Source organism: Peromyscus californicus, unplaced genomic scaffold, assembly GCF_007827085.1.
Source record: "Peromyscus californicus insignis strain IS unplaced genomic scaffold, ASM782708v3 Scaffold_20__1_contigs__length_68692818, whole genome shotgun sequence".
Lineage (NCBI taxonomy): Eukaryota > Metazoa > Chordata > Mammalia > Rodentia > Cricetidae > Peromyscus > Peromyscus californicus.
Genome location: NW_026294503.1, coordinates 1,939,268 through 1,957,713, shown reverse-complemented (window position 1 = coordinate 1,957,713; position 18,446 = coordinate 1,939,268). Strand labels below are relative to the sequence as shown.

Below are 18,446 nucleotides of genomic sequence, written 5' to 3'. Positions count from 1 at the left end.
TCAGCACACGGAACTAAAGAGACACCTACCCGCACATCGCTTCCCATCCTCGGCCAGGGTGTAGCCATTGTAGCACTGGCAGACGAAGGAACCCGGCACGTTCACACACAGCTGCTCACAGCCATGGTCCTCTGTGGCACACAGATCCTGGACTGAGGCAAAGTTGCACCATTAGCACATAGCTCTGGAGAAGAAGTGCTCCTGGCCCATGGCAGTTCAACTCTTTAACACTTACTACAGCAACCTAAATCACATTACACATTTTAATACATTATCATTGTAGAAAATCGAGGGGCTAAAATACATAAAAGGAAAATCCACCTGTAGTCCCATAACCCAGAGCAACCCCTGCTGACATCGTATACATTTTAGTGTAGAGAACAACTTTTTCTTTTCTTTTTTTGTTTTTGTTTTTCAAGACAAGGTTTCTCTGTGTAGCTCTGGCTGTCTTGGAACTCACTCTGTAGACCAGGCTTGCCTCGAACTCAGAGATCCGACTGCCTCTGCCTCCCAAGTGCCAGGATTAAAGGTGTGCACCACCACAGTCCTGCTGATAAAACCATTTTCAAAGTTGGAATTATATGGAAATTCATGAAATAATATCAATTTTGTATTTTCCAGTGGTTATGAAAACCACTTTGAACATATTTTGAGGGCTCATGACAGCTGAGTTGTGAACAAGAGCTTCTCCATGCTCCCACAAAGACCATTCCTAGCCTTTGAGCAAACACAGCTTCACCAGTGTACAGAAGATGACTTCGTTTTGCACAGCCTTTGACATCGTGAGATAAGGTAGCCAAGGGTGCTACTGACTCACCACTCTGTTGAAAACGGTGTGGTGGTTTGGATAAGAGTAGCCCCATAGGCCCACAGATTTGAATGCTTGGTCATAGGGAGTGGCACTATTAGGAGGCATTTGTTGGAGGACCTGTGTCATTGGGGATAAGCTTAGGGGTTTCAGATGCTCAAGCCAGGCCCAGTGCTCTCTCCTCCTGCTACCTGCCAGTCAAAATGTAGAATTCTTAGCTCCTTCTCCAGCACTAAGTTGCCATGCTTCCCACCATAACTAAACCTCTAAACTGCAAGCCAGCTCCAATGAATGATTTCCTTTATAAGAGCTGCCGTGGTCATGGTGTCTCTTCACAGCACTAGAACACCGACTAAGACACATGGCAAGCTCCCATCAGCCTTTCCTCTACCCATCTGACTACAGGAGAGGTCTTTGGAAGTTCTCTATGCACTCTGCTTATCCATCCCCATAATGGGTGAGGAAAATGGAGAAGCCAAATGCCATGAGAGGAGCTAAGAAAGATTACAGGGAGGGATGGAGGATTGTTTGAGTCAGCTAGTCACCACATTTCCACAGTGCTGAGCTAGCTAGTCACTGACATGCAATGTGGGCATGTGTGTTTGGGCATGCGTCTCCTGCCATGGGTGTAGGAATATGTAAGAGGATGGAAAGGTTAAAGAACCTTCAGCCCAGCACTGACTCAGCCTCTCCTTGGCATAGATTGGCAGATGTGATGGTGCTGTTTCCTGGCAAGGAATGCCAGGTACCTACCATGCAACTCTACCCACAATCCTGCCATTAAAACCAGAGAAAGTCAGAGAGCATTAAAGGGACTGAATATATTAAAGAAAAGTTCCTTTTTTATCACATCAAGTGGGATAAAACTTAGTTATCCAGAAAGCTGTCAGTCCTGACTCTCATGTATAGTTAAAAGAAAAAAAAAGTCTATACCGATTCAACAAAGGTTGATTTTATTTTTAACCGTGTGTGTCTGTTCGTACGTGCCCACAGCATAGCTGCCCATAGAGGGTTTCAGTCCTCTGGAGCTGGCATTGCAGGCCATTGTGAGCCCTGACATGGTGCTAGGAACTGAACTCAGGTCCTCTGGGGACACTCTTAGTGGCTCAGTGGCCTTCGAGCCTCATGAAAGCCTTGTTTAGGGATAAGCCCTGGACGTCACTTATTCTCACCCAAACATCCATGGGTGCCATCATTCACCACACAAGCAGCTTCTCTAACAGCTAGGTCTGACTGTCACCTCCGGGGGCTGGGGACGGCTCAGTCTGCAAAGTTCTCATCTTGGCAGCGTGAGGACCTGCGTTTGATTCCCAGAACGCATATGAAAAGCCAAGCATGGTGGCGCGGGCTTGTCATCCCGGCAGCGAGATGGAGGCAGAGGCGAGCGGCTGGCACTCGCCAGTGAGATGGAGGCAGAGGCGAGTGGCTGGCACTCCGGCAGCTAGCCTCCCCCACCTGAAGCACAGGCAGGCGACAGACACCCAAGAAAAGGTGCACGGAGCCTAAGGACTGACGAGGAAGGTATCCTCTGACCTCCACAGACATGGACACACATGTGCACACACAAATATATAACATCACCTACCTGTTCTTTGAATTTTGTATTGTGTTTCTAGATAAACATATTAAACCAATGAAAAGATAAAAAAACTGATCTGACTCAGCATCTATTAAATAAATTGAGCACTTGTTCACTTTTTATTTTTATGGGTATGGATGTTTGCCTGCACGTATGTCTGTGCACCATATCCATTCATGTAGTGCCCAAAGAGGCCAGAAGAAGGCATCATATCCTCCAGAACTGGGGTTTCAACAGTTGTGGGTGCTGGAAGTCAAACCTAGATGCTCTGGAAGAGCAGCCAGTATTCTTTACCCCTGAGCCATCTCTCCAGTCTGAGCTGAGCCCTCAAAAAAATAAAATAAAGCATGTGTCTTTAGTCCCAGCACTCAGAAGGCAGAGGCAGGTGGATCTCTGTGAGTTCAAGGCCAGCCTGGTCTACAAAGTTCCAGAACAGCCAGGACTGTTACACAGAGAAACCCTATCTTGGAAAAAGAAAACAAACAAACAAATAAATAAAATTAAGTAAAATCTCCACTATCACATATTGAAATGCTCAGGTCTAAGGAGGAGAATGGAGACTGAGGGGACATGCTGATACGGAGGACAGGCTTGGCAGTTGGATTCTGTTCTGGGAATTCCCTGACAAGTGGCAGACACCAGATGGCTGAGAGCCCTCCAGGAAGCCGAGGAGTCCGAACTCCGCTCAACAGATGACAGGGCCACCCTCAAGGAGAGATCATCCAAACCCTGCTTTGTGCGCTCGAGTGATGTGTCTGGCAGCATCCGTCACAGATACTCAGCTCTGGGGACCTCACCGACCTCATCCGACTTCCAGCTCAATGAAAACTATCACTTTGTATGAGAACAGTGATGTGGTCCTGAGTCCCAGGCTTCAGTGTCCCTGTTGGGTGATGGGAAGTTTGCCTGTTGCCATGAGGAGCTTGAGCTGTTCAGAGCTTTTGACCTCCCACACTGGCTGTTGTGAATCCTGTTCTCTTCCTCCCTGGCATGTATCATGATATTAACGGTGTACATGTTCATACAGTGATGTGGTCATGATATTAACTGTGTATGTGTTCATGCAGTGATGCGGTCATATTAACTGTGTATGTGTTCATGCAGTGACACAGTCATGATATTAACGGTGTATGTGTTCATGAGTGATGCAGTCATATTAACGGTATATGTGTTCATGAAGTGATGTGGTCATGATATTAACGGTATATGTGTTCATGCAGTGACACAGTCATATTAACGGTATATGTGTTCATGCAGTGATGTGGTCATGATATTAATGCTATACGTGTTCATGCAGTGATGAGACATGGTATTAATGGTATATGTGTTCATGCAGTGACGCAGTCACTGTCTTCCTTACTGGACTCTAAGTCCCTTTGCAAGTGGCCAGCACTCTGCATAAAGCCCTGCTGCTGGGGACATGGGGTCCCAGCTCACTGGCAAGAGCTGTTCCTAAGCCTCTCTGCAGGGAGGCAAGCACTTCTGCAGCCCCTCCCTCTGCTCCAAGTGTCACCTGGCCCCCTCCAGGTCACTAGAACCCATACTAGTCACGAAGAGCAAGAAGGGGAGGGAATGAGGGCTTTTATTCATTTATTTACAGTTGCCTGGCTTCAAAATTCTTAAGAAGAGCTTTTATTATAACAGGAGAAAAATTAGTATATTACAAAAGAACCCCCTTCCCTGCCTCCCCAGGACAGGGTTTCTCTGTGTAGCTGGCTGTCCTGGAACTCACTTTGTAGACCAGGCTGGCCTTGAACTTACGGAGATCTGCCTGCCTCTGCCTCCCGAGTGCTGGGGTTAAAGGCGTGCGCCACCACCACCTGGCACAAAAGAACCTTTTGAAAGTAGCATTTTGAAGCCAAATCCCAGCACAGAGGAGGTAGAGGCAGGCAGATCTCTGTGAGGCCAGTCTGGTCGACAGAGTGGCCCTGTCTATCCAAGAAGGACAGTCTTAACCAAACTGCCTATTAGAACTTTCTGGAGCCCTTCCAAAAACACTGATGTTGGGGCTCTAAAATGCTCAGACGGGTAGCATGCCTGTTGTTTAAGCTTGCGGATCTGAGTTCAATGCCAAGCAATGTAAAAACCCAGACACGTGGTGCTTGTGATCCCAGCACTGAGGAGACAGAGATGGGAGGATCCTTGGGATCACCAATGAGCCAGCCTAGCCTGACAGGTAAGCTCCAGGTCCCAGTGAGGAAAGGAAGAGAAGGAAAAAGGAAAGGAAAGGAAAGCAAGGTGGATGCTTCCTGTGAACAACACCTGAGGCTGGCCTCTGGCATACACACGCACGCACGCACGCATGCACGCACGCACACCCCATACTCTTTCCCGATGCCTAGATACACCCCTGCAGTTAACCAGACTAGCCAGGGGTAGGGTTTTGGCAGTAGTGTTTGCCAAACGTCCTCAAAGCCCCCAGAGTGCAGCAGGTGAGAATCTCTGAACCCCATGTTCCTCTGAGGGGAAGGTGCTCGGACTCCTCTTAGGACTGCGACCCCACGGCTCAGCTTTCTCTCTGCAATAAGTCTCAGAGTGATGGCTGCACCCTTGTTTCCTCTCTAGACACACATGAGAATGAGGAACGTGAAGGACCAGGAAGGATTATAGCTCTCATTCCCAAAGAATTGTCCCATGAAAGCGATCTTGCCAGTTGGCTCTATGTGGCTTTTTCTTTCATACTGTTTTTAGAATGTCAGGATTTATGGTTATGAGTGATTTGTACTGACCCAAGGGAGATCATTGAGGAATTAATCTAATTAAACAAAGACAAGGAATAAATGGAAACTGGGTTCTAGCAAAATGACTTCTTGTTTTCCTGGCAGTGATCACTTCCATTTGAAACAAGTACAGATGTTTTTGGACAATTCCTTATGCTTTTGAAAAACAGCTTCTCCCCCGTTCCTCGCAGCCTGGATGGACTTCACTGAAGGGTGATAAAACCACTCAGGGGCATGGGAGAGGCCATGTTATCCTGGCACAGCCTTCTGCCTGCTCTGTCTGGTGATCCCAGCTACAGCTTCTGACTTTAGTTAAGTATCGTCTCTTCCAGAAGCCTGCTCAGAGACTTCTTCCTCTGGGTCCTGCAGCCATCACCGCTTACCCCTGGTGCTGGAAAGGCTGGCCACCCGTCTGCCTGACACAGTGGAGCACAAACTGGCCTGTGCCATCCGATTCCTCAGAGCCTTCTGTACTGTCCCTGTGCGTGTTTCATAAATGCTCGTGGCTGAAGGAACAGTGACAAAGGTCCATATGCCCTGCCTTCAACAGTGATGTTTCTAAGTTCCCAAAGCCCTTTCCCCTAATAGAAATGACATCCTGGGAAGGTGAGAGACATTAAAAACAAAATTCTCCATATCTCTATGCGTCTCCCCATTCTCAGCAAAACACACTCCTGTCCCCAAGGACAAGAACATGTAGGCACCAGTCTCTAGTTTCAGATACCAGAAAAGCTGTCATCATGGGGAGGGAATCTGTGTCTAGCTGTCTGCTACTCACCTTGTACCCATTATAGTGCTTGACACATTGGAGTTGCTCAACACGTACTTGTTGGATAGATAAATAAACCCACATCGGTGTCACACAAACACAGACTTGTTGGGTGTTTCTAATTAATTCTTCTTACCTGGGCTGTAAGCTCAGTGAGGGACTGAACCAACACTCAGAAGTGTGGGCGTTCCTGTGGTGTTTGGATCAAACCATGAATTTGGTCTTTAATTTCCCTTTCAGATTAGCAGAGGATGGTCACAGAAACTTGGAAGTCATGGGTGTTCCTCCCTCTTCTGTGCCCTTCAGATCCAACCAACTCTTTAGTACTTGCGGTGTTTGAAAGAAAATGGCCTCCATAAGGAGTGGCACTATTAGGAGGCATGGCCTTGTTGGAGGAAGTGTGTCACTGTGAGTGTGGGCTTTGAGGTCTCCTTTGCTCAAGCTACACTCAGTGTGGCAGACTCCTCCTGCAGATTGTGGATCAAGATGTAGACCTCTTAGTTCCATCTCCAACACCATATCTGCCTGCACACCGCCATGTTTCCCACCATGATGATAAGAGACTGAACCTCCGAGACTGTCAGCCAGCCCCAATTAAATGTTTTCCTTTATAAGAGTTGTTGTGGTCATGGTGTCTCTTCACAGCAATAGAAACCCTAAGACAGTGTTCTTTGTTACTGTTCCTTACCTCCCCTGCCAAGAGGAGCCAGCATCAGCTCAACAATCATGGTGATCTGTTACCTGGTCTTCTGGTGTCTAATTGTCCTCTTTAGCCTCAAAAGAAGCTTTCTCTTGCCCCAGGACTTCTGCACATGCCACTCTATTTACCTCAAATGCTCACACCCCTCTTTCCGTGCTTTTTGCCTACCTAACTCATGCATCCCTTAGGACACGTCTTAAAGCATGTTTTCCAGGGGACTGCAGGTGCATTTGTTAGTCCTCCTTGTAGCTTCCCTCTGTTGTGACATGAACCTCTCCTGCCCGTCACCCAGGGCAGACGCGTCCTCGTGAGTGTTCGCTTGACTCAGCACTCTAGCTTGACTACCTGGCATGGTACCTGGCATGTTTGTGAATGACAGAATTAGTCTACTTGTTCATTCAGGAAATTTTTCATTGCATAAGGAAAACAATAGTTAATCAAACAGACCAAAAAAAAAAAAAAAAAAAAAAAAAGAAGGAAATCCCTTACCACTACACGCTGAGAGTCTAGCAAAGAATTCACTGGTGTGCTGGAATCAGCTCATCCAGAAGAGTTGACAAGTATTTCTTCCCAACGCTGCATCCCACGAGCTACACTGCTAGCTTGAAATGGCCATGGTGGGAGTGTTTGTACCAGGGAAATTGGCAGACACTCTGAGCAAGAGCCTTTCCATCTAGAAGCACATCACTGATGAGGGACCAACAACACGATCTTGTAAGGGAGTCAGGAGTGTTTAAGGGCGTCACTTTAAACAATGTGATGAAAAAAGTGGTTTTGCTGAGGTGACTTTGTGTAAAGACCTGAAGAGATGATGTAGACACAGCCATGAGGGAGTCACCACTGGCGCACGGCAGTTGTCTCTCCAGGAAAGCCAGGGGTGAGGCAAGCAGGTGGACTGTCATCTTTGGAAGCAAGCCTGGCCCTAGCTGGGGGACTTCAGCAAATGGCCTTCAAGAAACAGTTTTCATGAAGATGTGAAATAACGGAGTGTACACAGCACCGTCTGTGCAGAGTTAAAGGGGCCAATAACAGAGGGAGAAGCATGTGGTCCAGAGTGGGCGTGACAAACGCCAGTCTCTTCATTTCCTGTCTTGAGGCAGGATGGAGAAAGGTCTGCATGACACAGGCATGACCTTAAAAACAAGATTTGCCTAAGTCACAATTCCATGAAGACAGTTTCGTTTTATTGGGTACTTAGGGATGCTTCAGACATGGATATTACATTTACAAAATATTTTAAAAGTATCTCTGGCTAAGTTTGGCTTGCTAAATTGGTCAGATACAGCAACAACTGGCATTTTGAAGCTTATAATAAACGATCTGGCCAAATTCAAGCTCCACCTTGCCAGGGGGCAACTATTAGAACACAGCTTCGGTCAGCAAAACTAGCTTGTCTCTCATTGGTCCTGGAGAATTTTACTGGACCGGCTGACTGCAAGTGCAGGTGAAATCAATTAGTAAGGGCGTGTTATGAGTCTCCCCAGAGGGTCACATGCACCCTGGGTTTAAGTTCCCTTCATTCATATCCAAATCTTAATGCTGGGTCTCAGCCCAGGGAACTTGGGATGTGCATCTCCTTAGTCGGAGGAGGGGAGCCTGAGGCAGAGGCTGTGGCTGCTTGGCTCACGCCACCCAGGGCTTAATCAAAGGGCTTTTATAGATGTTTCAGAACGTTAGACAAGCCACAGGGCCTGCTATTGACACCAATGACAGCTTAATTTCGCCTTTGGAGTTAAAGCAAATGAACACCTTCAGTTAGGCACGCTAGTGGTTTTTTTTTTGTTGTTGTTGTTTTGTTTTTTAAAGTTCCTCCTATTATTTAAGCCAAGATGCAGACATCAGAAACTGTTTACCACAGCAAGAGGAGGAGAGACTTACCACGGCTGTGATTTCACTCCACTGGCAACACTGGGGTCTCTGCCTGCCTAACACAAAGACTCACCCGTGGGTTAGAGATCTACAAAGGCAAGCCAAACCCAAGCCCACATTTTGGGGACCATCTCCTTTCTTTCCGAGTGCCTAAAGGCACTCATCTTATTTTGACAGCTGCAGTTTGGATTTTAAGACTCAACAGTAAATGTGAGTCATCAGCCTTGTGCTTCTCTGCTGAAAGAAACAAACTGAACACAAAGTCCCAGAGAAAACAAAGCCGCACTCTCCAGCAAGCCCCAGCTGGGCCCGCTCCTTTCTCCCCAGAGTCTTTGAATCAATTCTCCTATTCACTTGTAAGATTTTGGGTTTCTTTGGGGTAAGGAAAGTGAGGATAAGGGAAGGTCTCCCAAACAAAATACTAAAATCCAAGTAAGGGGCTAGAGAGATGGCTTAGAGATTAAGAACAGCCAGTGCAGTTTCAGAGGACCCGGGTTCGACTCCCGGCATCCCCATGGTGGCTCACAAACATCTGTAACTCCAGTTCCAGGGGATCTGGTACTCCTTTCTGGCCTCCACAGGCACCAAGCACACAGTGATGCACAGGTGTAGCTATAGGCAACATACATATACATTAAAGAAAAAAAGACCCTGACTGAAGTAGTCAATAAAATAATACTCCAGCATGTGAAAACAGCGCTTTTCAATTTCCAAAGTTATCACATCATTATGGGTCTTAACACACACACACACACACACACACACACACACACACACACACACACACACACACACACACACACACACACTGGGCTTCCTAATGAGAGGTCAAAGGGCTTCAAGATGGAGGGGACATTAGAATCCACAGGTGGTTCGTGGGCCCTGCTGGGAGGTCCTGACTCAAGTCTAGGCAACCCGAATTTCTAACAAGCTGCCTGGACAGCCATGCTGCTGCCTGGTGCCTGTGGAGACTGCAACACAGAGAAGTAGCTCAAGGTTCAGACTCGTCTTGCTGTGTGTGGAATTCTTCCAAAGCTAGTATTGCTCCGTGTTTAGTCAATTCATTCTCCCACGGGATTTTTTTTGCCTCAGATTTCTTCAGTTTTCAACTCTGCCCCGAGACAGCCAGAGGCACAAATGCAAGGCACGCCACTGTCTCTAAACTCCAGGGGCGGCAGCCAGGATTAGGAAGCTGGAGGCAGGGTTTACGCTTCTCAGTAAGTGTTCAGAGCAAATACAGGCGCTCTAAGCAGCAGCTGGGCCAGAGTCTGGCTTCTGCAGTAGATGCCCTGTTCGTTAGCCCTCCCTGTCTTCCTGCTGTGCATGCGCGTGCGTGTGCGTGTGCGTGTGTGTGTGCGTGTGTCTGTCTGTCTGTCTGTCTGTCTATGTTCTTCCCCTGCCTGTAGCTGCTCCAGCACTTACTCCCCGACCTTCACCTTCCATGCACCTTCTCCTTCCTCTAGGATTCTCTCAAATTTAAAGGTCAACGAGCATGCCCAGCCCAGGCTTTCCCTTGAGTGAAATATTCCTTCTCTGGGCACTTGTGTGGCCTAGCTCCCGGACTCCATAGTTTGATCTCAAAACCATGTTTCTCTGTGAGGAAATCAGTCAGTCTCAATGCTACTAGCAACCCACCAATGCTACTTGATGTCAATAAGGACCTCCTTGAGACAGACTGTTGCTGTGGTCTAGCTAATTCTGCAGGCATAAGGAATGCACACTGAACTAAAACTAATCAGAATCCTATCCTGCGCTGCCTGTAGGGCATAAGGGAAGCTAAAATCTTAGTTTCTTAAGTCTCACATACACGAGAGAAGTGCCCAGGAAGAGTGCTCGCCCACAGAAAGGAGCCCACAGGGAAAGAATAAATGACATCTTTGTGTCATTGTCTGCCTACTAGCGCAGAGCACACAGATCCAACTGTGATTTTAATATGCAGGACTAATTGCAACTTTGCCCTTGACACACATGTTCAGCTCCTTCAGTCACCAAAGACACAGTTGGAACTCAGTTTCAGTTTCCAACTGCTCCATCCTGTGTCCCAGCTCACACATTCCTTTTCTGAGCCCCTCAGTACCTCAAGCAAGCCTTTCCATGTGAGCAATCCAGTCTAGTTCCAAGGCTCTTTCTATGGTCTCTCTCTCTTGTAGCACTTTGTCTGAGTACCACTTACCTTCTGAAGTCTTGATCTGATGACTAATGCCAGCTTTACTGAGCTGCAATTGGCATAAACAAATTGCATGAAGTACAATCTCAAGCAACTGTGGAAATGCATCTCAGCACTTGGGAGGCCGAGGGAGAACTGTGCATATGAGACAAGACTGGGCTACATATGAAGAACTCTCTCAATAAAAAAATAATACTAATAATAAAGAGTATAAAATGAGAAACTGGACATAGCTACACATTATCAGCACACTCAAGATAGCAGACATAATCATCACTTCCAAAATTCTTTATTCATCCTGTAACCCCTCCTCTTGGTCCCAGGGCAAATACTGATCTGCCCTCTGTCAGTATGGATAAGATGACATTTTCTAAAATTCTGTAGACATGGAATTACACAGCAAGTATTCCATTTAACATCAAGTTCCTTTCATATAGCAAGGTTATACCAAGATACACTGGCTACTGCCTGTGGAATTCATTTCTTGTCGCTGTGTAGTATTATAGTGTGTGCCTGAGCACAGTGTTTGTACACTCACCCAATAAGGAACATGTGAATGGCTGTCAGTGTAGGATTATTACAAGAAAAGTGGGTGTGAATGTTTGTGTCCAAATCTTTAGACATCACTCACTTCTTTGGGGAAATATCAAAGTGGAATGGTAGGGTCATATTAGGTACACATCCATGCTAGCAAAATATTGCTAAAACAATTTCCAAAATGGTAGAACTGGAAATTTCACATTCTTACCAGCAGTATGTGGTGGTCTGAATAAGAATGGCCCCCATAGATTCATATATTTGAATGCTTGGTCCCCAGTTGGTGGAACTGTTTGGGAAGGATTAGGAGGTGTGGCCTTGTTGGATGAAGTGTGTCACTGGGAGCTGGCTTTGAGGTTTCAAAAGCCCAAGTCATCCCCAGTTACCTCTCTGCCTCGTGCTTGTGAATCAAGTTATAAGCTCTCAGCTAATGCTCCATTGCCTGCCTGTTTGCTGTCATGCTCCCCAACATGATGGCTATGGACTCCAACTGACCCTCTGAAACTGTAAGCCCCCAATAAACTCTTCTAAGTAAGTTGCTTTGGTTGTGGTGTTTTATCACAGCAATAGGAAAGTAACTAAGACACAGTGTATGAGAGTTCCAGTTTTGACTGTGTCAGTCACTCTTAAAGTCTAGGGCTAGAGAGATGGCTCAGCAGTTAGGAGTGCTTGTTGTTCTTGCAGAGAAATGGGCTCAGTTTCCAGTACCTATGTTGGGTGGCTTACAACTGTCTGTAACTCCAGCTTTAGGGGATCAAACACCCTTTTCTGGTCTCTGAGGGTATGCACACACACAAATAAAAATAAAAACAAGGTCTTTTAAAAATGTATCTAGTCTAGCGAGTATGTAATGGAACTTCACTGCGGTTTGAGTTTGCATTTCCTGCTGACTCTGATGAGCATCCTCTCATGAGCCTCTTCATCATCCTTTGCCTTCCTTGTGTTTTCAGTGCTGGGGTGAACCCAGGTCTTACACAGACTACACAAACATTCACCTCTGAGTCTTCCCAGGTCTTACACACACTACACAAACATTCACCTCTGAGTCTTCCCAGGTCTTACACACACTACACAAACATTCACCTCTGAGTCTTCCTTGTTGTATTCAGTGCTGGGGTGAACCCAAGTCTTACACACACTACACAAACATTCACCTCTGAGTCTTCCTTGCTTCCATGTCTACTCAAATCTCTTGTGTATTTTTATTGGGTTGTTTTGTCTCTTTTATGTATTCTGAAATTCTTTGTAGGATATTTTTTAAAATATTTTATCCTAGTCTAGTTTGCCTTTTCTTTATATATATATATTTTCAAAGTATATTTCAAAGATCAGATGTCTTAATTTTGATAGCTTATTGATTTTTTTCTTTTAATGCCTTAAGAAATTCTTGCCAAACCTGGGGTCACCAAGATTCTCCTGTATTTTCACCTGGATATTTGATGGTATTTCTTATGTTTTTCTTGAAATCCACTTTGAATTGTTTGTCTTCATGGTATGGGGTAATGACGAGATATTATATACATATATATGTGTGTATATATCCAATTTTTGCTGTAACTTTTAAAAAACATATTATTTCCTCATTGGATTGCTTTCATGCCCTCCTCAAAAATCATTTCATCATATGCATCAAGAATTATTCATGCACTGTATATTCTGTTCCAAATGCCTAAATGTATATCTTTACATCAAGACTACATTATCTTAAAATAAAGGTTTTGTTGCATGGTAAAATTAAAAAAAACAAGACTAGTCTTGATTGTATTATATTTATTGATTATACTCTGCTTTTTAAATAGTCCTAAAGCCAGGTAGCTTCAAACCAACAATTCTGTTTTTCTTTTTCAGAGTTTTAATCAAATGCACTTTATTCACAGATTATATATTTGTGAATTCACCTACTTGCTAAAAATTTACTTATATCTCCAAATTGATACTTTGTCATTTTCTACTATTCATAGACACATTGTGAAGTATGGAAAATACCAAGTTCCCCAAAACATTCGCTCTCAGCTGAAGAAGGAATGAAGGAAGAAAGAAATAAGCAAATAAAGAAAAGAAGGAAGGAAGGAAGGGAGGGAGGGAGGGAGGGAGGAAGGAAGGAAGGCGGGAAAAGAAGGTTTTGCGTTTATCGATGAATGCTACGATCAGGAGCTCACAGGATTGCACCCTACTTTCCCCCTAGAACAGAGATTCAGTATTTGCTAAGTTCAGTGTCATGAGTACTTCATAGAACTGTGACTGTCAGGAAAAATGAGAATGGACTTTTTGACTCTTAGGTTTACACATTTTTGTATACACTTTGAAACCAAGTATATTTCTAAAAAGGTAAGTTGACAAGGGTCCTGATGGGAATCACTTTGAATTTGTACATTAACTTGGAAAGAATTAACATCTCAGCCATACTGAATATCATAACTCATGGTAAATCTGTTCTTCCACTTACGTAGGTCTTTAGTTCGTCTCAGAAACCTCTTACACTTTTCAGTGTGGAAATGATGCTCATTTGAAACATTTGCCCCTAACTTATATTTTGTTCTAATTTAGGTGGTATTTTAAGATATGGATTTTTGTTGCTAGTGTACAGAAATATAATAAAGTAATTCAGTAGACATTTTAATCTTGTGATCTTACTAAACTTACTACTTTTAGTAGCTTTGAGGGGAAGACTCAGTTAGCTTTTCTACATAGGCAATCACAGAATTTAGTAAAGATAGCTTTATTATTCCTTTCTAATCTGTGTGGCTTCTATTCATCTTCTTTCCTTATTACACTAGTTAGGCCCTCAATGCCATGCTGTGAAAATCACTGTATTCCTCAGTTAACATCTTACGTAGGAACTTAGCTTCTCATCCTGGGACACAATGGCAACTGTAGTTTTTCCTGGAGTTACTGTTTATTGGGTCAAGCCATTTCCCCTTTTGCTGAGTGTTTTGTTAGGAATGGATTTTGATATTATTAATACCCTCTCTGCATCTACTAAGATCATTTCTTTTTCTTTACTAGTGTATTAACACAATGAATTATATTGATTACATATGAATGTTAAGCCAACTTTGATTGATGGGCTAAACCATGTTTGCTCTTGACATTTTTCTCTTTTACATATAGTATGGTTGGGTTCTACTTGCAAAAATTTTGTTAAGAATTTTTGCATCTTTTTTTTTTAGATTTATTTATTTATTTTATGTATACAGCATGTGTGACTGCAGGCCAGAAGAGGGCACCAGATCTCATTACAGATGGTTGTGAGCCACCATGTGGTTGCTGGGAATTGAACTCAGGACCTCTGGAAGAGGAGTCAGTGCTCCTAACCTCTGAGCCATCTCTCCAGCCTGAATTTTTGCATCTTAGACTGGGAATATGGCTCAGTGGATAAACTGTTTGCTGCAGAAGTATGAGACCTCAGTTCAGATGCCCAGCATCCAGGTACAAACCAGACATGGGGGTGAGCCTGTAATTCCAGTGCCGGAGGCTCCCTGGCCAGCAGATCTAGCCAATCAAGGAGCTTCAGGCCCAGAGAGAGGTCCTGTGTGAAAAGTCTAGGTGGAGAGCTCCGGCCTCCACATGCACAGGTGAGTGCACTCCACACATATGAAGATGCACCACACACCACACCTCCACATAAGAGAGAGAGAGAGAGAGAGAGAGAGAGAGAGAGAGAGAGAGAGAGAGAGAGAGAGAGAGAGAGAGCTTTTGCATCTAAAGGGGATGGCTATAGGATTCCTTCTACAGTTTTTTTCTGGGCCATGTTCTTTCTTTACACTTTAACATAAAGGTATTGAGTCACTTCTGTAGCCTGGAAAAAAAGTGTCAGGAACATTTCTCAAGAATAAGAGCAACATAATGCATTTGGTATGGGTCCTGAGACAGAAACAAAAGCAAATCCATATACAAAGTTTATATTTTTTGCCAAATGAAGTTTTATAAACATTGCCTTTTCATTAGCTTCCACATAAAATAAATGATCCAAAAAGGAAGGAAAGTTTTTCTTTAAAATTTTTAGTCGCATAGGCAACTCTTTTCACCAAGATGGCACCAAAAGTGAAGGGGGAAACTCCTGCCCCTCCCAAAGCCAAAGCCAAGGCTTTGAAAGCCAAGAAGGCAGTGCTGAAAGGTGTCCACAGTCATAAAAAGAAGATCCACACATCACCCACCTTCTGACAGCCCAACCCTGCAGCTCCGGAGCAGCCCAAATACCCTTGAAAGAATGAGCCCAGGAGAAACAAGCTTGACCACTATGCCATCATCACAGTCCCACCGACCACTGAGTCATCCATGAAGAAGACAGAAGATAACAACACACTTGTGCTCATTGTGGATGTCAAGGCTAACAAACACCAGATCAAACACGCTGTGAAGAAACTCTGACACTGATGTGGCCAAAGTCAACACCCTCATAAGGCCTGATGGAGAGAGGGTGTGTGTTCACTTGGCTCCAGATTATAATGTTCTAGATGTTGCCAACAAAATTGGGATCATCTAAAGTGAGTCCAGCTGGCTAATTCTAAGTATACATTTTTTTTCACCATAAAAAAAAAAATAAGTCAGGATTGGGGGTGCTGGAGAGATGTCTCAGGAGTTAAGAACAGTGGTCACTCTTCTAGAGATCTAGGTTAGATTCCCAGCACCCACACAGCAGCTCACAACCATTTGTAACTCCAGTACCAGGGAATCCAATGTCCTCTTCTGGCCTCCATGGGTATGGCACACATGTGGTGCACAGATATACTTGTGACCAAAACACCCATACACATAAAATAATTAAATAATTTAAAATTTAAAATAATTAAGTTGGGTGTGGTGGCACACACCTGTAATCCCAGCGCTCAGGTGTAGTGGGTAGCCATTCCAGCTTTGATCTGGAAGTTGCAACCCCCATTGAGGCTTCAGTAACTGTCACGCCTACAAGGCGGGGCCAAGAGAGGACCCTAAAGATCTGAGATACTGATGCATGGGCTCTCTTGGTTCCTGGACCCTGGACGCTGGAGGTAGACCGAGCAGAGCTCTCCAGAGAACACCGCCGGACTGCGCCACACCTTTCCCAGACTCTGTCAACTATCCATTCACTTGTAAGTTACCCCACAAAATAAACCTCCCTTTTAACTATGTGGAGTGGCCTTGATAATTTCACCAATACTCAAGAGGCAGAGAAAGGGAGACCGCCACGAGTTTGAGGCCAGCCTAGACTACAGAGTTGAGTTCCAGGGCAGCAGGGAGGACTACACAGAGAGACCTTGTCTCTGAAAACCCAAATGGGGGAGGGTCTGAAAAGTAATTCAAAGGGAGATGGTGAAGGGATGCGGGCGTGTGAAGAACTCGCGTGAGGTTTTTTCCCGCTTCAATGTTCACTGCTCTGGCACTGTGCTAACACATCTGTAAGAGTCGCACACGACAATGTTGAGAGGCAGAAAGAATCGGTAATATGGACCTCCAGTGCACCCCGTGAGTGGGACTCAGAGGCGAGGCTCATGCACTGCATCTAGTTTGAATGGAAGGGCACTTTGCAGTCCCTGGTATTCAATAGATGATGAATGGCATTAGTGGGTGTGGGCGGAGCGGGTGGAAAGAGTCTTCCGTACCTGAGCGGGTGTTCATCTGGCTTCAGATCTCAGAACAAGATCAAAGGTGGAAATGAGTGACAGAGAACAAAGTTTCAGCTCTCCTACAGATACGGGGTGTCTAGATTAGGATCCAGCTGCTTCGCAGTAAGTGATCTGTTTCCCAGAGCCAGTTCCCATCTGAACACCAACGGGGATTTGTTGTGGAATAGAATATTTGTTTAACTATGTAAAGATGTATTTGTTTGTGTTGCAGAATAATTGTTTAACTATGTAAAGATGTGTTGCTTTTGTTTATGCTGCATTTGTTTAAACTATGTAAAGGTGTGTTGCTGTTTTACCTTGCCTGCCTGAGGCACCTGATTGGCCAATTAAGAAGCTGGACAGCCAGTAGCTAGGTAGAGGAGGTATAGGTGGAACTTGCATTCAGGGAGAATAAGTTGGAGGAGGAATTTAGGCTCAAGGGGAGAAAGAAAAAGAGACACCAGGGAGCAGCCGTGGGCCAGCCACCAGGCAGGGGCCAGCCAGACATGGAGGAAACAGGAAAGCAGGATGAACAGCACTTAAATGAGGTAAACAAGCCTGGGGCAGCACATAGATGAATAGAAATGGGTAAATTTTTTTTTTTTTTTTTTTTTTTTGGTTTTTCGAGACAGGGTTTCTCTGTGTAGCTTTGCGCCTTTCCTGGATCTCGCTCTGTAGACCAGGCTGGCCTCGAACTCACAGAGATCCGCCTGCCTCTGCCTCCCGAGTGCTGGGATTAAAGGCGTGCGCCACCACCGCCCGGCTGAAATGGGTAAATTTAAGTTAAAGAAAAAAGCTAGCTAGAAACAACACTAAGCTAAGGCTGAACATTCATAATTAATAATAAGTCTCCGTGTCAGGATTTGGGGGCTGGCAGTCCAAGAAAGTCTGCTGCAGGGATAGAATTCTGGGGTTGCACAGGGAGGGAGCTACAAGTTTGAGACCAACATCTGTGACCACTCTGAGAATCTATGGATCAACTGTGCCTGTCTCCCCTCTCCACAAAAGCACAGTATGGCTAGAAAGTTGACAGGATAGTATACCTTACAAGCCTCCTTGTAGGTGTGTATGCGTGGGAAGGCAGTGGCCTCAGGGGCCCACCCACATTTTGTGTTCTGACAGTCATACAGCCAATAGTGTGGAAGCAACAGTCAGTGGGACGTTAGCCGGGGACTTAGCTCTGAGCCCCCTCACAATCAGCGGGTCACGAGCCCTGTCAGGCCTGGGCTTGGGGATCTCTGCCTGCAGTCCTCTAGGGCCTCTCAAGGACCATGTAACACCACAGTGGCTAAGAGCTGAACACAACACCATTTGGATCTGGGTTTGGCTGCATTTTCTAAACTGTCTGATGTTTTCGTCCCTTGTTTTCCTCCTCTGTACAATGACAGCGATGAAACCTACTTAAGAACTCGTTGTGACAGTTACACAAGGCAACAGACAAAGCTCAGGGAGCTCCTGAGACATGTCAAACACCTGAAGAGTGGCAGGGGTTAGGTTTGACCTCATGTCCTGAGCACAGAGCTGGGCAAGGGCCGCACCGGTTGTCGACTGCAATTACAGAGTTTACTTGATTCTCTCAAGCTCCAAACAGAAGTAGCATTGGCTCTCTCATCATGGTTTGGTTTCTAGTATCTTGCACTCGACCTAGTATGTTTCTATGTCCAAACACTTGTGACAAGACAAAAAAGACAATTGGACCCACGGGCGAGCAC

General features: G+C 45.2%; 1 protein-coding gene and 2 long non-coding RNA genes across 6 annotated transcripts in view; 1 reads left to right on the top strand and 2 right to left on the bottom strand.

Annotated features, from left to right (window-relative positions):
• LOC128116404 (uncharacterized) overlaps nucleotides 1-8,205 on the top strand; it is a 40,583-nt gene extending 32,378 nt beyond the window's left edge. Inside the window, exon 3 of the long non-coding RNA XR_008220439.1 lies at nucleotides 2,927-8,205. This is a non-coding gene — a long non-coding RNA (uncharacterized LOC128116404). The remainder of the gene's footprint in view (nucleotides 1-2,926) is intronic.
• Matn2 (matrilin 2) overlaps nucleotides 1-18,446 on the bottom strand; it is a 144,989-nt gene that overhangs the window by 46,586 nt on the left and 79,957 nt on the right. For 3 of the 4 annotated variants that reach the window (XM_052747591.1, XM_052747590.1, XM_052747592.1), the window contains one exon: nucleotides 30-152. The exons of the other annotated variant lie outside the window; for it this stretch is intronic. In XM_052747591.1, coding sequence (XP_052603551.1) covers nucleotides 30-152 — 123 coding nt within the window. The remainder of the gene's footprint in view (nucleotides 1-29; nucleotides 153-18,446) is intronic. 4 annotated transcript variants of the gene reach the window in all.
• Nucleotides 8,332-17,312, bottom strand: LOC128116405 (uncharacterized). The gene is made up of 2 exons (XR_008220440.1): nucleotides 12,233-17,312; nucleotides 8,332-12,144 (listed from the first exon to the last, which is right to left on the bottom strand). It is a non-coding gene; the product is annotated as an uncharacterized LOC128116405 (long non-coding RNA).